The sequence below is a fragment of the Trichosurus vulpecula genome, chromosome 3 (genome assembly GCF_011100635.1).
Source record: "Trichosurus vulpecula isolate mTriVul1 chromosome 3, mTriVul1.pri, whole genome shotgun sequence".
NCBI classification, from domain to species: domain Eukaryota; kingdom Metazoa; phylum Chordata; class Mammalia; order Diprotodontia; family Phalangeridae; genus Trichosurus; species Trichosurus vulpecula.
In genome coordinates this window covers 154,165,134-154,180,418 of record NC_050575.1, presented here as the reverse complement: position 1 = coordinate 154,180,418, position 15,285 = coordinate 154,165,134, and the positions used below count along the sequence as shown (strand labels likewise).

Here is a 15,285-nt window from a genome sequence, read left to right as displayed (position 1 = left end):
TTGTTTCATTATTGTCATTCTCTTGAATGAAATTATTGATTGTTTCTCTGATTTGATCTTTGGCCCACTCACTCTTTAGAATTAAATTATTTAGTTTCCAATTAGTTTTTAGCTTATTTTTCCATGGTGCTTTATTAAAAATGATTCTTATTGCATCATGATCTGAAAAGGATGCATTGACTACTTCTGCTTTTCTGCACTGGATTGTGAGGTTTTTATGCCCAAGTACATGGTCAATTTTTGAGTATGTGCCATGTACTTTTGAGAAGAAAGTATATTCCTTTTTATCCCCATTCAGTTTTCTCCAGAGGTCTATCATATGTGCCTTTTCTAAAATTCTGTTTACCTCCTTAACTTTTTTCTTATTTATTTTGAGGTTAGATTTATCAAGTTCAGAAAGGGGGAGGTTGAGGTCTCCCAATATTATAGTTTTGCTGTCTATTTCTTCCTGTAACTCCCTTAACCTCTCCTCTAAGAATTTGTATGCCTTACCACTTGGTGCATATATGTTAAGCAATGATATTGCTTCATTGTTTATGGTGCCTTTTAGCAGGATATAATGTCCTTCCTTATCTCTTCTAATTAGATCTATCTTTACTTTTGCTTTGTCTGAGATTAGGATTGCTACACCTGCTTTTTTTACTTTAGCTGAGGCACAATATATTTTACTCCAGCCTTTTACCTTAACCCTATGTGTATCCCCCTGTTTCAGATGTGTTTCTTGTAAACAGCATATTGTAGGATTATGGTTTTTAATCCATTCTGCTATCTGCTTCTGTTTTGTGAGAATGTTCATCCCCTGCACGTTCAGGGTTATGATTTCTATCTGTGTCTTTTTCTCCATCCTAATTCCCCCTGTTTATGCTTTTATTTCTCCCTTTCCCCTTCTCCTCCCCAACAAAGTTTTGCTTTTGACCGCTGCTTTCCTCAGTTAACCCTCCCTCTTTATTCCCCTCCCTTATCTAACCGTTACCTACTTGCTACTTCTCCTCTTCCTTCTGCCCTCCCCCCTCCCTTTTTCCCCCCTTTCCCTCCCACTTCCCGTAGGACAAGTTAGATTTCTAAACTTATCAGAGTATGTTATTCCCTTCTTGAACTAGATCAGATGACAGTAAAGCTCAAATACTGCTCTTCTCCCTCCCTTCTTTCCCTCTACTATAATATGTTTTTTTGCCACTTCCTTTGGTGTAATTTACCCTTTTCTACAACCTTCTTACCACTTCCCTCATAGCCCTCCCTTTATATCTCTTATTTATATTTTATATCTTTACATCAGTTAATTTATACAGGCATTCACAACCTATGTATATCCCTTTCATTTGTCACAATAGTTGTACCATTCACAAGAATGACTTATATATGTATATGTATATATATATATATATACATAAAAAACATACATAAGATGATATAATCCCACATAGAGATGTAAACAACCTAAGCTTATTGGTTAATGAAGTTTGTGGGGTTTTTCCCCCGGTTACCTTTTTATGTCTCTCTTGAGGTTTGTATTTGGAGATCAAATTTTCCATTGAGTTCTGGCCTTTTCATCAGGAAGGTCTGGAATTCCCTTATTTCATTGAATGTCCATCGCCTTGCCTGGAAAATTATGCTTAGTTTTGCTGGGTAGTTGATCCTTGGTTGTAGTCCCAACTCCTTTGCCCTTCGGAATATCATATTCCAATTTCTCCTGTCTTTTAATGTGGAAGCTGAGAGATCCTGCGTGATCCTGACTGTAGTTCCACGATATTTGAATTGCTTCTTTTTGGCTGCTTGCAGTATTTTCTCCTTAAGTTTATAGCTCTGAAATTTGGCTATAATATTTCTTGGTGTTTTCAGTTTGGGATCTCTTTCAGGGGGTGATCGGTGAATTCTTTCAATGACTATTTTGCCCTCTGGTTCTAGGACCTCTGGGCAGTTGTCTTTGATAATTTCTTCGAAGATACTGTCAAGGCTCCTTTTTTCATCGTGGATTTCCGGTAGACCAATAACTCTCAAATTGTCTCTCCTGGATCTATTTTCCAGGTCAGTTGTTTTGCCAATCAGATATTTCACATTTTTTTTCTATTTTTTCATTCTTTACATTTTGTTTTATTACTTCTTGATGCCTCATAGATTCATTAGCTTCCACTTGCTCAAGTCTAATTTTAAATGAGTTAGTGTTTACATTTTGCTTTTGAGCCTCCATTTTCAATTGGTTGATTTCACCTCTCAGGGTGTCCTTTTCTCTCTCTAGATTCTGAATCTCCATAGCCATTTCGCCAATCTTATTCTTTAGGGACTTGATTTCGTCAGTGGATTTTTTCTCCCTTTTTTCCATATTTTCTTTTAGCTCCCTAATTTGGTTTTTAAAATCCTCTTTTAGCTCTTCCAGCAGTGCTTTTTGGGCTGGAGACCAGATCATATTAGCTTTTGAGGTATCTGATGTATCTACCGTGTCATTGCTATCTTCTTCTAAGTCGATATTTTGATCCTGCCTGTCTCCATAAAAAGAATCTATTGTCCTCGGTTTTTTTGTGTTCTTCTTCATGTTGGATTGCCTTTTGCTGGCGTTAGAACGAATTTCTATCTGTGAGTCTCAGGGCTTTCTGTCCCAGCTTTCTTATTCTGGGGGTTGTGAGTCTAAAATTATAACCTTCAGTTTCCTGAGGTGTGGGGGAGGGGTCTGGCTCCCTGGCGTCTCACTCCCTATGGGAGCTCTCCAGCACTTGCTTTTCAGCAATGGTCTCAGCTGTTTGTTGTTTGAGCTGATGACTGGCGCTTCCCCTGGGTGAGCAAGGTTACGTCTGGGCTCCTGGCTTGGCCCCCTGCCGACTCTTCCCCTCTGGGACTAATGAGCTTCTAGTATTTGTCCTGTGAAGCCCCGCTACTCTCTCCTCTGTTTCAGTTTTTTTTTTTTTTTCCGAGGAATTCTCTGGGTGAGGGGGGGAGGGGTTAGAGCCGCTTACCTAGCCATTGAGTCTTCCGGAAGTTCAAGAGGCCGAGATCCTGGTTTTTGCAAGCGTCAGAACTGGGTGTTTTCGCGGCTGTTGGTGTTGCGCTGCCTCTCGTCGCTCCCAGAGACTGCCGTCCTGTGTTGGGAGTCCTGGGGATCTCCGCCGGTTTCGGGCGCCCAGCTTTCTCCCAGCTCGTCTCCCACGTGGATTTCCCAGCCGGCCGCTTCCGCCTTGGTCTGGAGCAGCTCCGCACCGAGCACTCTCCGCACCTGCAGGTTCGTTCCTCTGGCCTTTCAGACTCTCCCGGCTCGGAAATTTGCCCCACGCAGACTGCTCGCGGTTTCTGACTCTCTCAAATCTGCTCAAATTCACTTTTTTATGGGAATCTGACAGACCTTGTGAGAGAGCTCCGGTAAGAGGCTGCCTTCATGCGGCCATCTTGGCTCCGCCCCCTAAAAATAATTTTAACATTCATTTTTTTTTAAATTTTGACTTCCAAATTCTCTTCCTCTCCTTCCCTATCACTAAGGTGGTAAGCAAGACAGGTACATTGATTTACTCTTGATAGAGCTATGGTCCACCCATTCGGGAAAGGAATTTGGAATTATGCCAAGAAAGTAACCCCAAACTATCCATACTTTTGTGTTTGCAATCAAATTGGGCTCTTAGCACTTAGTTCAACCAAGTGCCCTTGAAGAGTTTGGCCTTTGTTTCCTTGATTTAATTAGGACTCCTTGATGACCTCCTTGTCTCAAGGGAAAGCCTAGTTTACATGGGTTTGAGAGATATATTTGGGACATCAGAGGCTTTTAGACCACATGGGTATAAGTCGCATCTTTGTGATGATTTTAGGTCACATGGGTGAGTCTCACGTGTGACTCACCCTTGACCCTGAAAAAGACATAAAACCATGGGTTGGCTTTCTCTTTTTTGAAGCTCTGACCCATAGCAGTGGTGGCAAGTGTGACTGTGGACCAGCCCTTGTTATGACATCGCAGGCAGAACTTAGATGTTGGTAACTATGAATTGTATTCAGCCTGTAAGTAGATGTTTGTAATTTGTTTGTATTTGCTCTGAAGTTCAGGGTGCTGGATTTTATCCCTGACCTAAATGAATAGTATTTGTATGCTGAATTAAAGTAAGCTTGTTAACCCCTTAACATTGCTTTCCTTAGTAAAGCAGATCAAAAGAACCTGGCCTTTTGCAGTGTTTTGTGAGCTAGTTGTTGTTGATTTTACATCTCCCACAGCAGCTGCTAGCCAGATTGTTGAAACAACTTTTTAGTCTAGAGATCTCATGCGAGGTATAAGTCCCACAAGAAAGTTCTTATTCCTTTGTACACTAGTTCCTATATTTCTTCCTATGTTTCTTTGAATTGTTAATTTTTGCAATTTCTTACTACACAGCAATATTCTATTACATCCATATACCATAGTTCATCTTTTTTTGTTTTTGTTTTCCTTTCTTCCACCAGTCAGCTGGCACTTTGTTCCTGACTTTTTGCCACCACAAAGTGATGCTATGAATTTTTTTTGGTACATTCTAGGCTTTTGTTTCTGTCTTTGATTTCAGTTAGGGCTATATGACCACTAAAGAAAAGTCTGGATCAAAGGATATAGATAGTTTTCTTACATAATTCAAAATTGGTATCAGGAATGGCTGGACCTTTTCACATCTCCACCAAAAATATATTAGCATTAGTATAGTATTTCCCATATCTATATTTCCAATGTTGATGCCACTTTTCTTAATCTTTTCAGTCTTTATGGTTTCAGGTCTGCTCACTGTTGTAATTTTATATTTCTCTTGTTATTAGTGATTCAGTCCATCACCCATCTCTGTGCCTTTGTACTGACTGTCCCCCATGCCTGGAACTCTCCCTCTTCTTATGTTGGCTTGCCTTTTACAATCTATATTTGTTAGCAAGATTCATTAAAAGCATCACTTTCTGCATGAGGCCTTTCCTGATCCCCCATGTTAGCTCTCTCTCCACATAGATTACGTTGTATCTGCTTCGTATGTGTTTTATATGCACCAATATATGTGTTCATTGTCTTTCCTGTTAAGCTTCTTGAGGGTGGGGACTATTTAACTTTTTCCTTTGTATTGCTCAAGTCCAGCCCTTACCTCTAAGGTTTGTGGTACTTAATAAATGCTTATTGATGGATTGATTGGTTTTCAGTTATTTTGAAGATTGTTCACATACATTTCTGTTGGGTAATACCTCTTTATATTTTTATTAACTCCCTAAATATCTTTGATTTAAAATTCGTTATCAGTGATGCTTAAAGTACATATTTCCCCACTCTCTCATTTCTCTCCTAATCATACTTTCTTTTTTTCCATTTTTATTTTTTATTTAATATATTTAGTTTTAAGCATTGATTTTCACAAGAGTTTGAATTACAAATTTTCTCCCCATTTCTACCCTCCCCCCCACTACAAGATGGCATATATTCTGGTTGCTCTGCTCCCCAGTCAGCCCTCCCATCTGTCACCCCACTCCCCTCCCATCCCCTTTTCCCTTTCTTTCCTGTAGGGCAAGATAAATTTCTACACCCCATTGCCTGTGTATCTTATTCTCTAGTTGCATGCAAAAACTTTATTTTATTTGAACATCTGTTTTTAAAATGTTGAGTTCCAAATTCCCTCCCCTCTTCCCTTCCCACCCACCCTCCCTAACAAGTCAAGCAATTCAACATAGGCCACATGTGTATCATTATGTATAACCCTTCCACAATACTCATGTTGTGGAAGACTCACTGTATTTTGCTCCTTCCTAACCTATACCCCTTTATTGAATTTTCTCCCTTGACCCTGTCCCCTTTCGAAAGTGTTTGTTTTTGATTACCTTGACCCCCATCTGCCCTCCCTTCTATCATCCCCCCTTTTTTATCTTCTTCTTCCTCCTTTTTTCCTGTGCAGTAAGTTACCCAATTGAGTATGTATGGTATTCCCTCCTCAGGTCAAATCTGATGAGAGCAAGATTCACTCATTCCCCCTCACCTGACTTCTCTTCCCTTCCTACAGAACTGCTTTTTCTTGTGACTTTTATGTGAGATAATTTACCCCATTCTGTCTCTTCCTATCTCCCTCTCTCAATATATTCCTCTCTCATCCCTTAATTTTATTTTATTTCTTTTAGATATCTTCCCTTCATCTTTAACTCACCCTGTGCCCACTCTCTCTCTCTCTCCCTCTCTCTCTCTCTCTCTATCTCTCTCTCTCTCTCTCTCTCTCTCTCCATACATACACACTCCCATATACATATATATACATAAACATATATATATACACATAAACACATATATATGTGTATATGTATATATATATATATATATATATATATATATATGAATATTCCCTTCAGCTACCCTAATACTGAGGTCTCATGAATCATACACATCATCTGTCCATGTAGGAATGTAAACAAAACAGTTCAACTTTAGTAAGTCCCTTGCAATTTCTGTTTCTTGATTACCTTTTCATGCTGCTCTTGATTCTTGTGTTTGAAAGTCAAATTTTCTATTCAGCTCTGATCTTTTCACTGAGAAAGCTTGAAAGTCCTCTATTTTATTGAAAGTCCATATTTTGCCTTGGAGCATGATACTCAGTTTTGCTGGGTAGGTGATTCTTGGTTTTAATCCTAGCTCCATTGACCTCCGGAATATTGTATTCCAAGCCCTTCGATCTCTTAATGTAGAAGCTGCTAGATCTTGAGTTATTCTGATTGTGTTTCCACAATACTCAAATTGTTTCTTTCTGTCTGATTGCAGTATTTTCTCCGTGACCTGGAAACTCTGGAATTTGGCGACAATATTCCTAGGAGATTTTATTTTGGGATTTATTTGAAGAGGTGATCCGTGGATTCTTTCAATTTCTATTTTGTCCTGTGGCTCTAGAATATCAGGGCAGTTCTCCCTCCTTTATAATTTCTTGAAAGATGATATCTTGGCTCTTTTATTGCTCGTGGCTTTTAGGTAATCCAATAATTTTTAAATTATCTCTCCCGCATCTATTTCCCAGGTCAGTAGTTTTTCCAATGAGATATTTTATATTGTCTTCCATTTATTCATTCTTTTGGTTCTGTTTTATAATATCTTTATTTCTCATAGGGTCACTAGCTTCCACTTGCTCAAATCTAATTTTAAGGTAGTGTTTTCTTCAGTGGTCTTTTGGACTTCCTTTTCCATTTGGCTGATTCTGCCTTTCAAGGCATTCTTCTCCTCATTGGCTTTTTGGAGCTCTTTTGCCATTTGAGTTAGTCTATTTTTTTAAGGTGTTGTTTTCTTCAGTGTATTTTTCAGCATTTTTTGGGTCTCCTTTAGCAAGTCATTGACTTGTTTTTCATGGTTTTCTCACATCCTTCTCATTTCTCTTCCCAATTTTTCCTCTACTTTTCTAACTTGCTTTTCCAAATCCTTTTTGAGCTCTTCCATGGCCTGAGACCAGTTCATGTTTTTCTTGGAGGCTTTTGTTGTAGGCTCCTTGACTTTGTTGACTTCTTCTGGCTGTATATTTTGGTCTTCTTTGTCACCAAGAAAGATTCCAAAGTCTGAGACTGAATCTGGGTGTGTTTTTGCTGCCTGGCCATATTCCCAACCAACTAACTTGACCCTTGTGTTTTTCTGCTGCATATGACTGTTTGTAGACTAAAGAGTTCTATGCACCAGCTCTGCCACACCAGCACTCCTCCTTCCCCAAGAGCCCCCAACCCGGACTCAACTTAGATCTTCAGCAGGCTCTTCACTCCTGCTCTTATCCACCACTTAATTCCTCCCACCAGGTGGGCCTGGGGCCAGAAGCAACTGCAGCTGTACTTCTGTAGCTGCCTCACCTCTGCCCTGGGGCAGTAGCTGAACCGTGAACTCCTTCCACTCCCACAGCTTTTTCCACTAACCTTCTCTGTTGTCTTTGGTGTTTGTGGGTTGAGAAGTCTGGTAACTGCTGCAGCTCACTGATTCAGGCGCTAGGGCAGGCTCCGCCTGGCTCCTGGTCTGGTTGGTCCGCGCTGCCCACACTGGGCTCTGCTCTACTCAGCTCCAAGCTCTGTGCAAGATAGACCTCACCCAGAGATCATCCAGGCTGTCCTGGGCTGGAGCCCTCCTTCCCTCTGCTCTTTTGTGGGTTCTGCAGTTCTAGAATTGGTTCAGAGCCATTTTTATAGGTTTTTGGAGGGACTTGCTGGGGAGCTCACACTAGTACCTGCTTTTCAGCTGCCATCTTGGCTCCGCCCCCAATCATATTTTTATTTATATTATTTGTATAACTTAAAAAATTATGTAGTCATCATGGCCTATTTTTTTCTTTCATGATCTTCTCTACCCCTAATTTAGCTAATAATTCTTTTAATTTTAACTCTACTGTTCATAGTCTTATTCTCTTCTTTGTGTGTGTGTGTGTGTGTGTGTGTGTGTGTGTGTGTGCGCGTGTGTGATGACATTTTATGTTTGGCTTTTATCTCCATTATGTGCATATTATGATATATAGTAGAAGTTGCTGATCTAAACTCAATTTCTGCCAAATTTCTTTTCAATTTTCTGGGCAGTTCTTGTCAAAAAGAGAGTCTTTCCCTGAAGTAACTTTTATTGTTGGGTTAATCAAACACAAGGATGCTATTTTTGTTTGCTTCTGAGTCTTGATTTTCTACTTTGTTCCAGTTGTCCCCTTTTCTTTTTGATTTTTTAAAATAGTATCAAATAGTTCGAAAGACTACTGTTTTACAGTGGAGGGTATTCAAAACTCTGAGTGGTTTTAAGCTATTAAAGCTTAAAGAGGCTTAAGCAGGTAAGCTTATCAAGCTTTAGTAACTTAAAGCTGAACTAAGACTTCTGGAGCACTTTGTATAGTTTGAGTTCTGGTAATATTTCCTATTCATTTGTTCTCTTTCTCATGATTTCCCCTAACATTGGCTAGTGGTGAGGAGCCTATGTCCTCAAGGTCACATGCCCTCTAGGTCCTCAAGTAAGGCCCTTTGACTGAATCTAAATTTCACAGAACAAATCCCCTTAGTAAAAGGATTTGTTGTGTAAAATTTGACTCAGTCAAAATGCCTCACCCAAGGACCTAGAAGGCCACATATGGCCTCAAGGCCACAAGTTCCCCACCCCTGTACCTAAACCAAAAGTTCTTAACATGGAGTTTATGGACTTGTTTTGTTGGGGTTTTTTTTTAAACACTTTGATTTCTGGATTTCAATAGAATCAATTTTTCTTATACTATCCATGCATCTTATTGTATTTATAAACATGATTCTGAGAAGGAATCCATAAGCTTTACCAGACTGACTGACAACCAGACAGACTCACACGTTCAAATGGTTTAGACTGGCTAGAATTCTTCTCTATTGCATGAATTTTGTTATTATTATCTCTAACTCTACCAAACTGTGCCCTTGGCGATTTGATTGGATAATATCAAGTATATAAATTAATTTAGGTACTATTGCTAAAATTGTGCCAACAGAGTCCATTAGAAATTTATGTTTCACAAACTCAATGAGGACTTCAATGTAGTAAGGTGATCATTTTATACTTCCCTAATTGACTCATTATCCTACTCAATATAGTGGCTTTTCCAAATCTTTTGATCCCTCCTGGTTCATCTGATGCCTCCCCTTCCCCTCACCCTCTCAGTTGAGAACATTACCTCATATTTCACTGAAATAATTAAGACCATTCACTAAGGGCTTCCTCTTATCCCCTCTTTCTCATCTCATCATTCAGATGCCTTCTGCAGCTCTTCCTTCACCCCATCTCACCTAAAGAAGTGGCCCTTTCTCATGGTCGAGGAAACCCTTCTACTTGAATACATGATCCAATTCCATTTCAATGTTTCCAGCAGATTGCACCCTTTATTATCTCAATTCACTAATCTTCCATCTTTTATGTCTAGTGGTGTTTGCCTTCTGTCTACAAACACCCTTATGCCTACCCTATCCTCAAAAATCCTTCATTTGATCTGTCCATCACAGCTAGCTATCATCTCTTATCTCTTCTCACTTTTGTGGCTAATTCCTCCAGGAGGCCATTTGGAATAAATGCCTCTACTTCTTCTGTGATCCCTGTCTATCTTTGCAATTTGGCTTTTTATTTTATCGTTCAACTGAAACTCCTCTTTCCAAGGTTAACAATAATATATTAATTGCAAATCGAATGGCCTGTTCTCGGTCTTCATCCTTCTTGATATCTCAGCAGCCTTTGATACTGTTAATTATCTTTTTCATGATACTCTCTCTCTATGTTTATATGACACTACTCTCTCCTGGTTTTCCTCCTACTCATGTGATCACTCCTTAATCTCTTTTACTGTATCTTCCTATGCAAAGCCTGCTTATAGATGTGTACTATAAAGGTAGGAATACAAGCTAGGTAGGTGGAAAACAAGGAATTTACCTTTTTAGCTTAACTTTTGTTCAGACTAGAATTCATCAGAATGCTCAGCTGTTACAGATCTAACCCTAAATTAGACAGCTATCTTTAACAGAAACCAAAGATCTCTTCCCCAGTAGATAGGTTATAAAAGTTGTATTGAACAGCTTTTCCTGGATTTAATTAGTAGGTTATGATATGGCTTGTATAGCATTGCAGAGATGAGTCCAGAAGATAGGCAACAAAGCTCAACAGAAACAGAATACCTAGAAGCTACCAGAGACGGAGAGACAGAGAGAAAGACAGACAGAGATAGATAAAGAAAGAGAGACAGAGAGAGAAAAGAGGGAGAAAAGAGAGGCAGAGAGACAGAGAGAAAAAGAGAGGGAGAGAGATAGAGACAGAGAGAGGAAAACAGTCAGGAGGGAGACAGAGAAAATTGTTACTTTTCATTGTTTTCATTATTTATGGAGGCTATGTTAATGAAAGAGTATAAGTGCTATGGGCACTCTCTGAATTTTGGTGCCCTGGAACAAAGCTATATTCACCACACCCTTGTTATGTATTTGCTCTGAAGTCATACTACTCCTCTATCAGGCTTTATCTGCATTGACCAAGTATGAGGTTATTTCACTATTTATCACTCCTGATTTTAAATTTTGTTGTTATCTTATTTGAGACCACAATTTCAACTCCTACTTTTTTAGTGTTTGCTGAAGCATAAAAGATTTTTTTCTTCCCCTTAATTTTACTCTGTATTTGTTTTCAATGTGTTGCTTGTATGCAAAAAACTGCCAGGTATCCTTAGTTTTCTATGATATGAATGGTTGAGAGAATGGGAACTCAAAGTGTATCTTCCATCTCTCCTCTTGAATCCTGATTGGTCATTAACCATTCTCTCTCCACAGTCAAAACATTTTCTTCTATATTATTTCACCACCTTTAATATTCATTTAGAACAAGGAGATGTTATTTTTCCCCTGAAATTTTAATTCATTTATTGAGGTCAGATTTGGGAGAACAGTGAAAGAATTCACTTAGACTCCTCTTTTAGCAAAAGGGAGCTTTATTTAAGGTAGCCACAGGGCTGAGTAAAAGATATTGATATTTGGGGGAGACTAGGTTTATATAGATAGAAAGCTATACAGCCTGTTCAGGATGAGGATGTAATTTTAGGATTTTGTGGTGTTTAAAGATTAAGGACAGGATAACGGGGAATTTTGTGACAAGAATCTTAGGTTTTTATGGTTAAAGATTAAGGACAGGGTGAGGGGGTACAAGTTAAAGATTAAGGATAGTACAGGGGGACACAGGATAAGGGAGATGAGAGCAATGTTTTTGATACAAGTTAAGGAGAAGTTCATAGTATTTCAAGATAAGGGGGGAAAGGACCTTAGGACTCTTTCAAATTATGGGATGAAACTCAGGAGGGGCTTCATAAAGTATGGGAAAACTAACCCTTAACATTCTTCTTAACCCATAGGGTACTGTTTTGTATTCACATCATACTCATTCCACTTATTCTTTTTTTTTGTTTTTCTCATTATACCTTTTATTCTTCATTATGTAATATTCTTGTTTCATTTTCCCTGCATCTCAGATGATACTTTTTAAAAATTAAATCAAATAATTAAAGCACCTGCCCCACCTACTTTCACATTCTTGTCTAGCCCTAGTTTCTTGAAAACAAACACTTCATTTCTTAATCTTTCATTATTATAGGAAAGTATTTAACTTTGTTGTTTGCTCAGTTCACATGTAAAATATTTAGCTCACTTTGGTACTCCTTTGAAGGAAAGAATTTTATTCTTTTCCTTTTACTGAATGATTTTTTTAATTGAGATTCATCTTTGCAAGATATACCATTTTGGGGATGTCAACAGATTTTCTTTGTTCTTCCCAATATCATCTATCAGTTTTTCTTGTAATTTCCTATAATCGTAGATTAATCTTGTGCTATTCTGATTATTCTAGGAATGTAAAGCATTTTTACCATACTGCATACAAAAGTTATTAATGTTAGTTCTAAAATTTGATTGTAAGATTTCCTGATTAGAGTTGGTTGGGGGTATTTTTATTAGCGCTCTATGGGTTCTCTTGATGTGTACTTTTCTGTCTCCTTCCAATATTTATGAATGATTGAGTGAATTATATTCAGGCTTTCAGGTTTTCTTTCTCTGTGTGTTTGTTTTTCTGGAAAACCTATGATTTTCAGTTTGTTTCTTTATATATCTATCCTTATGTTCAGTATTCCTGGTTTGTAGAATGCTTGTGGTTTTTTTTTTCCAGATTAAAAAAAAAGTTTTCATTCCATTATTTTTCCTTCTCTTTCATTTTTGTTTTCCAATTCCTTTTCATTTTCTTTTTCAAAGAACATACTGTAGGGAAAATGTCTCACTTTTGTTCTTAACACTCCTGTCTTTGATTGGGCTCACTGATTTCTTTCTCTACATCTCTAATTTTTGTCCTTATTTCTATTATATTTTCATTTTGTTCTTTGAGTGGTTCAACTGTCATTTGTGAGCTTCTTAAACAGTTGCTTTAATACTTTTACATTGCTCGCGTAGTTATTTACTCAGTTTCCTTCGTTGCGAAATACTTGCTCTTTTTCTCCCTTTTTTCTAATATTTACCTCTCATATTCAACAAGTTTTTTTTTTCATTAACCACTGGGCTGATTTTTCAATCATGTCCTTGATGAGAGTGTGCCCCTTAGTAAACCAATGCTTTCCATCATGTAGATACAGCATTGTTATCCTCTGGCCTAGCCCTCTATATTCTCTATTCTTTCAAGCTACAAGAAATGGATGAGGTCTCTTTCCCTCAGAAAGGGAAGTTAACAAGTTTTGGGACACCACAGAAGGAACACTATTCATCCCCTTTACCAGTTTCACTCTTCTGGTTTTTACTATCCTCTCTACACATATCTTTTTTCAGACTTACATGTGATTCCCAGGAACGATCTTGAAAGGGCCAATAAGAGGGGCCCCCAGGACAATGCTGAAAAAGGTGCTTGGAAAGTCTCTGTAACTGGATAACTTCTTCACTTCTTTCTCATTCCTTCTACTAGCTCTGTGTTTCTTCTTGTACTATAGTAAGAGCTTATTAAGGATAAGACATTTAGCTGTGGGAAAGCCCAGGACCAGAATGGCAGCTTCCACCTGCCCTAGGATCACCAATACTCTTGGTAGACTGCCAAAGGATTAACTCCAAAGTCACCGACTAAAACTGCCACATCTATGGGTGTGGCAGTTCTCTACTCTGGGCTAGCATCCAGGTTGTAAAATGAGGGAAGTCTAGGAACAAGGAAGCCAGGAGAAATCAGAGGCTGATAAACTAGTCTCCAGTTATCTTTCCCTAAGAATTTTTGTTGAGGCCCTTTACTTTCCCTGTTACTGTCATTGAACATTTTTGTTTTTGCCTTTTGTGCTTCTTTATTTTTATTATTCGATCTAATTGGGGAAGAGCTACTCCTAGGAAATCTCTCATTTAGCCTCCTTCCCAGGATTTGCTCAAATCAAGTATTTCAGAAAAATTCATTTGAGAAGGGGAGGGTCTCCTTAGAAGAAAAGGACCTGGTGGGGATAATTCTTGGGAATATTTCAAAGCTGCTGCAGAAACCACTGCCAATGTATGGTCAGGAACAGGATAGGCCTAGGTTGGGAAAGAGTTCAACTGAGGTAAGGTAGCTGGAGGAAACAGTCATCAAATAGTAGCTTCTCATTTTTATGAATTATTCTTGCTGTATATGTATTGAACTTAGTTGTTTGGGGGTTGGTTTGTTTGGTTGGTTTGTTTTGAATGCAGGGAAAGGAATTTTAGAGTTATCAGTGCCCTCTGAACTTCAGTGCCCATGGACAGAGCCCCATCCTAGCTCTGACTCTGTTCTTGAAATGTAATTTTTTTCCTTTCTTTTTTCTTTTAGGTTTTATCTCCTTTGACCAAGAACCTTTTCCACCGGGCTATTTCTCAGAGTGGAGTATCCATAATGGATTGTTTGTATAACTCCAGCTTCACAGCAGGAAGTGAGGTAGACCTTTGCATTATACTTTATTTCAAAGCCTTGACTCCATTCATAGAGTCTTAGAATCTAGACATTTGAGATCATCTAGCCCAAACCCTTCATTTAATAGAAGTGCAATCTGACTTCCAGAAAAGGAAAGTGTATGGGACAGAATTTTCAAATAATAGGAGAGACATCTTTAGGAGAAACAAAGTAAATTTATTTTACAAATCTTGCAAGATTTGGGCACACCTCCATAATTCACATATATCAAACTCAGATTAAAATCACATAATGGTCTTCTCAAATTTCACAATCTAAGAGAATTTTAGAAATACAGAAACAATAAATTTCAGATGACATCAATTGCGTTTCCAGATTAGCACATATAGGAATTGTTGATCCTATTACTTCTGGGATTTCTATAGTAATACATAAATATATAAATACATGCATAACATATAGTAATACATTAATATCTTAAATACACTTTATTTATTTAGCTGTATATTCTTCAGCACCCACTACTTCTGGCCCAAGTATTAGGAATATTTTCCTGGACATGAATGAACTTATAAAAGAAAGAAAAACTTTATTTCATATCATTATCTGCTTTTATGAACCATCCAGACTTAAATTTGGCATCCTGCTTTCTCCAAGCTTCATCTTATGCATACTGGCAATTAACAAAATGCTTAAGGATTCTAAGGATTTTGAGGGGGAAAGAATGCGGGCACTTCTCTTACAAAAAAAGAAAACCTTCTCAACTCATAAGAAAGATAAGAGGGAGTGGGCCTTAAGAGCACATGGGTTTGCAACTCCCCCACTCATTCTTTCTACCAAGCTAAAATATTTTTCTCAGTTTCTCCTACATCCTGCTGCCTCATATAACATGGAGGAGAAAAATCCCTTTCAGTTGCTAAAGACTCCTCCCTAAGGTGTATTACATTTGGGCCTGGCAGCCCCTTGAGAACTAA

The 15,285-nt window shown here is 38.3% G+C and overlaps 1 protein-coding gene across 1 annotated transcript in view; it reads left to right on the top strand.

Annotated features, from left to right (window-relative positions):
- Window positions 1–15,285, top strand: part of LOC118841847 (liver carboxylesterase 1-like) — a 75,544-nt gene that overhangs the window by 33,374 nt on the left and 26,885 nt on the right. Inside the window, exon 6 of the mRNA XM_036749512.1 lies at window positions 14,231–14,335. Within this exon, the coding sequence (XP_036605407.1) occupies window positions 14,231–14,335 (105 nt within the window). The remainder of the gene's footprint in view (window positions 1–14,230; window positions 14,336–15,285) is intronic.